General features: G+C 42.9%; 1 protein-coding gene across 1 annotated transcript; it reads left to right on the top strand.

Moving 5' to 3' along the window:
• The first annotated feature begins 5,649 nt into the window (after positions 1–5,649).
• Positions 5,650–6,798, top strand: LOC146635776 (keratinocyte differentiation factor 1-like). Its single transcript, XM_085348695.1, has one exon. It carries the CDS (start codon positions 5,650–5,652, stop codon positions 6,796–6,798), a length of 1,149 nt encoding a protein of 382 aa, XP_085204821.1.
• The last annotated feature ends 1,526 nt before the right edge of the window (positions 6,799–8,324 follow it).

The following is an 8,324-nucleotide window of genomic DNA, read 5'->3' as shown; positions in this document are numbered from 1 at the left end:
ATCTAATTATTATAGAAAAATAATTGATTTCTGTGCATTAAAGTAGATTACGTCAATTAAGCATTATCAGGCGGAGGGTGCGGGGTGGTTTCCTAATATTTTTGCTGGGAGTTGGCAGCCCTATTAGTTAGTTTAATATTTCTATGTACTGTTTAGAATACCTGAATAAGGAGGATGGTGTAAGTTTTTTAGGTTGATCAGTATTGCTGAAGTATAAAATATTTTGGGTGCAGTGTATTTTTTGCATACAGGTATAACAGAATAGCTTTAATGTTTTGTTTTTAAAACTGAGTATGAACTTATACAAAATGCAGCAAAATATTTATAAAAACAGTTTTATTTATTATAAAATACACTATATCGGATTCATATCGGCATCGGCAGATAATCAAATTTATGATATCGGTATCGGACATAAAAAAGTGGTATCGTGCCATCTGTAGTTTGCACAGAGGCACAAGTAAGATTTGTTTTGTTACAAGGGAGTATCATGAAGTAATGCACTAATGGCTTGGAAACGGTAATTGTTTGTCTTTCTAAAGTTTTTTTTTTATTTTATTTTTTTATTTGTCTTCCTTTTCTGGCAGATTTTCTTCCCCTTATGTGTTACTGTTTATTCAAGAAGATGGTGTTATTTTGGTAAGTACATGCAAATTCCTTACATATTTATCACAACAGTATTTGTCACAGTATTGCAGAGACAAGTTTATCTATCTCATCTTAAGGGTTCTTGTGATTATTAATATTGATATTATTAATATCAATTAATATATATGATTAAATTTCTTTTATCCAGGACAAAAGAAAAAAAAACTTCTGAAAGTGAAATGAAAAACAGGAATTTAGTTCTTGTGAGTTAAGAGGATGCAGAGCATATGCTTAGATGGAGGTGGATCATTCACTGTGGTGATCCCTGAAGGAAACAGCCAAGAGAAAGAGGATCAGATTGCAAAAAAAATGTGGTTTGTGTGCATACATGAGTCTTTACGGTACCCACAGGACTTCTGAAGTACAAGTACTCTGAAGTTTGCAGAGCAATTTCAGAGATGTTTGGGGATTACATGGCAAGCATGTTTTTAGTTGCACATCTAAATTTTCTCTGCTCTCTGTTTGGGCCAGAGATCCAATGTTGTCCATGACTATCTCCCCTTCAACAAATATTCCAATGTCATCATAATTAGGGCTGGGTATCGTCACTGATTTCTAGAATCGATTCAATTCCGATTCACAAGGTCCCAAATCGATTCGATCCACGATTCGATTTAATTCGATTCGATTCGATTTAAATCTGGGAAATTTTGACAGTCAGAAGTATAATTCAAATCAGAACATTTACATATTTTTGTATCTATAAAAAGGAAGCTGACACTCGCAAGACTTTATCCAAGGTGTGAGCATCACAGCAGATGCCTTTGTGTCAAAGTAGCTGAAGATAAAACACAGAAAAACATGAAGGTGATTTTCCTGGCCTGGGATTTTATAAAAATATTCTGCAGTACATCAAAAACGAAAGAAAACCATTAATTAATGAACATTGCCTCTGACGTTACAGCGCTTTTATTAGACACACGGCTAAGCATTTTGCATTTTGAATAATATTAAAAAGTTTAAATTTGTTCAGTATTGAACAGCAGAAATGAGGTTTTCTTTTCGGAAGAATGTAAAAGGGAAAAAAACAGCGGCCGACAGCGCTGTAAACAACAGTAGACTTGTGCGTAACAAGCAAGCGAATAATGAAGAAAGCGAAACTGTTCGAGAGAGAGAGAGAGAGCTGCGCATCGCAATGGAAGCAAAACAGTAAAAGAGTGAATTCATGACGATGTTTATGTGAAGCGTTTGGATCTTCTTTTGCTGCTGGTTCGGTCAATATTGTTTGGAGAGAGATCAAACTAACAGCTTTAGAATCAGCGCATAAAGGGCGTGAACACAAAGCGCGGACCCGGATCAGCGAGCTGTCGGCTTTCAGCCCCGACTGTGAGAAAGGCGACATCTAACTGATTCTGATCCGCGGGTTGCGCTGTGTGTTTAAGTCTATGTGCAGAATCCCTGTACCTGCTCTCATTTACTGTTTGGTGGTTCTTGAAATTTTGTGAGATGTCACCAGAGATTCTGGCATTTCGGACAAAATAAATTTATATTAAAAAATCGATTCAGGATTTTAATGAATCGATTTTACGTTATCCAAGCCAGAATCGATTTTAATCGATGAATCGATTATAAAAACCCACCCCTAATCATAATGTCCATTTTTTCCATCCTCCTTGTTGATGACATAAATGCCCATGGTGTGCTTCTTCAGGTCTGTCTGGATATCATCTCCTTCAATGTCCTAAACATTTAATATCTGCTGGATAGGAAGATTTCTAAAACCACACATCAAGAGAATGCTGTTATGTAAATTACCAATGACTGGTGCTCTTGTGAATAGGAGTGAAACTCTTGTACAACAATCATTTGTTCTGTGTTATGTTTTGATTGAACATTTTAACTTTCAATAATGAATGTTTCACGTGTGGTACATTTGAGTAGCTTGAAGAGCAATTTTGTAATTATTCAGTTATAGCTGCTGCCCTGCGTATAATCAGTGTTAACTCAACCGAATTTAAAAGAAAACAAAAAATAATAATTCATGATTACCACACTGCAGCACACTGGTAACACTTTAAAGACTATTAATTGTTTTGAAGCGAGTATGTTAGGTCAGAAAACATGTAAAACATTCAGAATCTTCAAGGAAGGACTAGAATGGAAAGACAGTGGTCAATAAGCAGTAAGGAAAACACAAGTTTAGTTTTAAGTCTAATTACCTTATTAAAATGCAATTTCTAAATATGGATCGCAGAACAGCAAGTCTGAAACTGGTTAGTTTGTGGATGCATCAGTTTCTTTTTTTTTTTTTTTCTCCCCTGTCCCATTTGGTTCTTTAGCCATCAGAATTGTTGTCTGAAGACCAACAAGGATACCCAATGGATTTACTTTGCCAAATGGATCATCGTGGCATTGCCGTATTGGTCCATTTGGTCGATCTTTGTTTTTATTATTTATTATATTTTATTTTCAGATGTTACAGACGGGACAGACATGAGTGAGGGATAGGAAAGGGAGAAAGAAAGAGGAAAGAAAGGTAAAACAGAAGGGGAGAGGGACAGTGAGAAAGGGGGGGAGAAAAAAAATAAAAATCTCCTGGATCACCTGTTGAGAGAAGAATAGAAAACAAGCAAAAAAAAGACAAAAAAAAAAACAAAGCAACATACTAAACACAACACCATCGCATTAATCTAGCTAAGTGTAAACAGCAGCAAATACTAAATATTCAATGTTGTTGTGCAGCACGCAGGACAGATGTGCTTCGAAGTAGCAGCCAAGAAAGGTGTAATTTGGGTCTACGAGCAGTGAACACCCGTGTGCATACCTGTGTGGATCAGCGCGCTTGTATTCCAAAGGTTTCTCCATGTAACGATCTGCTAGGGAGTGTGGGGGGGCCACAGCCCCGTCCTCCAGGGTGTGAAGCAGGTATGGAGGAGATCAAAACTCCAGACATCCGGAGGTCCCCAGAACACAAGAGACCATGGAAGACCAACAGAGGGGCAGCCGCGCCACTGTTCCAGTAAGAGCTGAGGAAAGTCCCAGATGAGGGTTCACTCAGCAGCCGCGGAGCAGAAGCCAGGGGGAGTTGCAGTGACGCGCCCATGAGCTCCGCCGGCCACCAGCTGTGCCTGAGTGACCGAGCCCCAGGCCGAGAGGCCGGGGGCACCCCACCCCCGAAGGGGCCCGAGCGAGCGCCAGGCTCCAGGCCCCGATAAGCGGCCGCCAAGGAGTGAGCCGGTGTGTACCTGGACGCCCACCCCCAGACACAAAGAACCACCAACGCACCGACACCTGAGGGAGTCCGCCACTGGCAGGGGAAGTGGTGGTAGGTGGAGATAGGCCTCCAAACCTTGGAGGGCCTGAGGTGACCCCAGAGAGGTGGCGTCTGATACCCAGCCTGACATATAGACACAGACATACAGGCACACACAGACACAAACATCCATTCCCCACCTCATGCTCTCATATGCACTTACTCCACACTCAACCAACGTGGAGACAAACATAAAGAGACGCTGTACACACGATCACACTCCCCAAGCGTACTCTACAAACCGGGTCTAGGTACCCTTGCCCCTGGAGGGGGGAACCGCACCCAGACCCAGGTGGTGTTACCCTTTTCCCTGCGGTGGGGAGAGGCAGACCACTCCGACTCCGTAGCAGCAGGGAGGCCCCACACTCCAGACCGCAGTCGGACGGCCAACTCCACCTAGCCCTCCCGCTCCAGCAGGCCGCAGAGAATGGGGGTGGGAGAAGACTCCAAACCTCCCTCCACCCGCTCATTGTAGTGTTGATGCATGTGTGTTCTAAGGTGCAATTAAAACCCAGGAGGGCATGGAGCTACCTGCCAAGGAGCAGCAGGTAAGCACATAGTCCCTCCTGATAGCCCTCAATGTCTAAGTGTATTTAAAATTGAGAGGTGGGCAACGACGCCAGGGGTGAGGTGTACACCCTGATGGTAATTTGGACTCCGTGATTGTGCCCACCCCCAAGATCCTATATGTATGTGTAATGAGAGTGTGAATAATGTGAATGTCTAAGTTGTGGGATAAAATTGAGGCAGAGGCAGCCAGAAGGGGACAGAGGGGGGGTAGCCTCCTCTGCACCCTGGTGACATACCCCTACTCCAAGGCCCTGCATGTGTGGGTGGTTGTGGTGGAGCGGGAAGAGGGAGGCAGCTGGAGATGGGGAGGGAAGGAAGGGAGGGGCAGGTAACCCCTCCCTGGGGCCAGCTCCCCCGCTGACCCCAGTAGGCACTCCCACACTCCGCGACCCGCCAGGGGAAGGGGGCCCAGGCCCATCCAGACCGGGGCCCAGTGCAGCAGCGCCCCCCGGCCCCACAGAGCCCGGGACAGTCCACCCAACCCCACCACAGAGAAAACTGCACCCACCCCACCATCAGTTTCTAATTGTGATACTTTATACTGCTGGCAGTGTTTTATTCTTTTATGTAAGGAGTTTTTTTTTTCTTTTTTAGAGGAAGAGAAACATTGGTTAACATTTCTCTTGTCTGTTGTTTCTGTTTTGTTTGAATACAGCTTTGTAAAGCTAGTTCATAGGCAAAAGTTTTGTAATTTGTATTATACAAATTGCAGCAATTTCCCTTAGAGATGTGGATTCTTATTCTGTTTGCAACAAATTTAGCATTAATAAATGATGTGAAAGAATTTTGTAGTTTTCATTATTGACGTTTTTAAAAACTACAAATCAGGGTAAGCAATATTTTTTTAAGTAAACTTAACTTAATTGAAATAGAGAGAAATTAACAATTTGATTGATTTGAATATAAGTTTGGGACATAAGTGTAAAGGAAACAAATTATTCTGGTACACTTAACACGACCTTAGTTGGACTTACTAATAATATTTGACTAAGTCGTATCCACAACAGTTAAGTTAAAGTAGCTTAAAAATATATGTTGGTTTTACTCGCTTAAATTAAATTCAGTGTACTTAAAAAATATTTCTGGATTCAAACAAATTTATTTTGTGCAACAACTTGTCATAAAAAAAATTGAGTAAATTGAACAAAACATTATTTTCAGTGCAGGCTTTTTGAGCCATGCCTGGCCACAGCACAGGGGCTCCACGCCACAAGTACCCCAACTCTTGCTCTAGGGCGGACAACCATCGAACCAACCGGACTATATCCAGGGACAGCACAACCAGCCAAGACTCCTACAAGGATCCTCATGGGGAGCAAATACGTGACCACTCCCGCTATTCAGAGGGCAGGTATGGTCGAGGAAGAAGCCACCCTCGAAACGGCACAGGAAGGGGTTCAGAGACAATAGGATTTATTCCGGGGTCGGCAGACAGCGTGCCGAGCAGCAGGCAGTCCTGTGCCTCCATGGGCTGGAGTAGCTGTAAGGCTCTTATCTGTTCTGTTCTCACCTGTGGATTTTATGGCACCTGGGAGCCCTGGGTTAACGAGAGCTCCACAGACCATACCCCCAAAACGGTCGGTGACCCTCGACCTCCTAACGGCATAGCTGTGAAAACCCCTGGCATGTCTTTGGAGCCCAATAATAAGCAGCCCAAGACCCCCAGGTTGCCCCTGAATGACAGTTTCCGTTACCCAGATGTGCACATAGCAGGTCAGAAGGTAAAGTACCCAGGTGCTGACCCCAAACGGGGTCGCGCATCAGGTAAAGGGGATAACCAGCGGCCGGTCAGCAGCACCAGCCTTATATCCTACGAAGACTACGACTTGGATGAGCAGAGCGACAAAGACATTGACTCTCTGATCACCAAGAAGCTGCTGGAGCTTTACGCCCTGCATCAGATTGACCAGCTGGCCAAGTGCACCTCTGATTCCTCCTTCTCCCGCGAGATCAGCGAGCTCATCTACAGCATCGCTCAGGACTACAACCTGGAGGATCAAGAGGCCGAGTGCAAGCTGGTGCACGGGGTCATCCGCATCAGTACGCGGAAGGGCAAAAGGAACAAGGGCTACCTGTCGACCGGGCAGCATCATAACAGCAGGAGGGATGGGACCCTCCCCGACAGTGGCAACGAGACCATGACAAACACCTTCATGAGCAGTGATTTTCCAGAGGTGAAAGTGTCGGAGCAGACACCATCAGACGAGCTGGCGAGAAAGATGAGAAATTACAGCGGGCGAACATATTCCTCCAGCACTACTACGGCTTACTCAGCGTACCACCACGACACTGAAACCTACTCCTCAGGCGCTCCTCTGATTCTCTAAAAGTCAAACAAAAACAATGAGATGTAGCCAGTTACATGTTATGCATTGTGATTTATTTTGAAATGTACGTTCATTCATGTCGTCTTACATAGTCAGGGACTGAAATCCACCTTCAAAATATACTATCATGAGTGCTTAAGCAGTGTGTTTGTTTTATTCACAAGACAAGAATAGACGGTCTTAATATAAAGTCAAAATAAAACTAAAGCAAAAAGCTCTGTCTCTCCTGAGTGGTTAAGGCTTGTGCCTTGTTCAACCTCATTGCTCATCTTACTAATTTAGAATAAATAGGATGTCACCAATTATTATCTTCATAACTACAACTGTAGACACTCATCATGGTTCACTCGCTTGATAATTAAAGCAGTTTCTACACTCATGGAAACAGACAACACGTGGTACATGACACTGTGGCAAGATCACAAACCTTGTCAAACACAATAGGAAATCATAACAACGTGAGGAGAGGGACAGGTGGACTTCTTTGGTGCTGCAGGAACTACCCAGGTACAGAGGGAGGAAAATGTGGAGCTGTTAGCAACATGTTCAGCACCACTGCTGCTAAATTTGGGACATTTTGCAAAGTCACTTACATCTACGCTTAGTTAACCCCTGTTTTAAGGACAGTAGTGGGTTTGAGCAGGATTCGAACCTGGGCCTCCTGGTCTCAATGCGGCTATTCATCCCATTGTGTTCTCAAAGCATTTCATGCGACCTTAAAGCTCTCACGAATTACATTAAGTTGCTGAACCCTGACCTCTGACGTGGCAGATTAGTTGGCTTAGCTATAAACTTTGGTGTGTAACTCTGTATGGATCGAAGAATGTATTGACAGTGGGGGTCTGCCTGTCGTAAAATGAGTAAAAGCTGCCTCAGCCAGATAAACAATAGAATTAGAGGAAAACTACTGAGGAGGGGGATACAGGGCAGCCCCGGCCTCTCCTCCAGCTGGGATATCCAAAGAATCGGTGAGGTCAAGAAGTAAACCTCAAGGCTATATTTTGAAAAAAAAAAAGGAATTCCCAGCATCCTTAACTCTACAGAGCTCCATTAGTTCAAATGTACACAAATCAAATTGGTTATGAAATCAGTAATGAAATCAATACATGCTAAAATAACAGCTGTATGGGTTCAGCTTGGAGTAAAATGTGTCTTTGAAATCACCTAATATCAGCTCACTTGGCCTAGATTTAGTCAGGTTAGGTTGTAGAGCATTTTGAGTGGATTATATTGGCTAGGTATCATTAACCTATACGTGTACTTCCACTAAAACAGCCAGTGTAGGCTTTCAAAAAATAAAAATAGAACTCAATATTTCATACAGAGATAATACCTTGCAACTATAAATGTAATACTTTCAGTCATGTTTGTTGTTTTTTTAATATAATGTTTTTAAATGTGGGTGATAACTTTTAAAGGTTTATTTCTTTTCTGATAGTGTTTCATAGTAAAACAAGAAGTGTTGTGATGTCTTGTACTATGAAGGTATGATTGTAAAGAGCAAACGGGTGAGGTGTTTCAGGTGT

The sequence above is a fragment of the Diplotaxodon limnothrissa genome, linkage group LG3 (assembly GCF_057381915.1).
Source record: "Diplotaxodon limnothrissa isolate DT_005_m linkage group LG3, D_limnothrissa_male_GT1.1, whole genome shotgun sequence".
NCBI classification, from domain to species: Eukaryota; Metazoa; Chordata; class Actinopteri; order Cichliformes; family Cichlidae; genus Diplotaxodon; species Diplotaxodon limnothrissa.
Note: the sequence above shows the minus strand (reverse complement) of the source record. Positions and strands in the feature narration are given on the sequence as shown.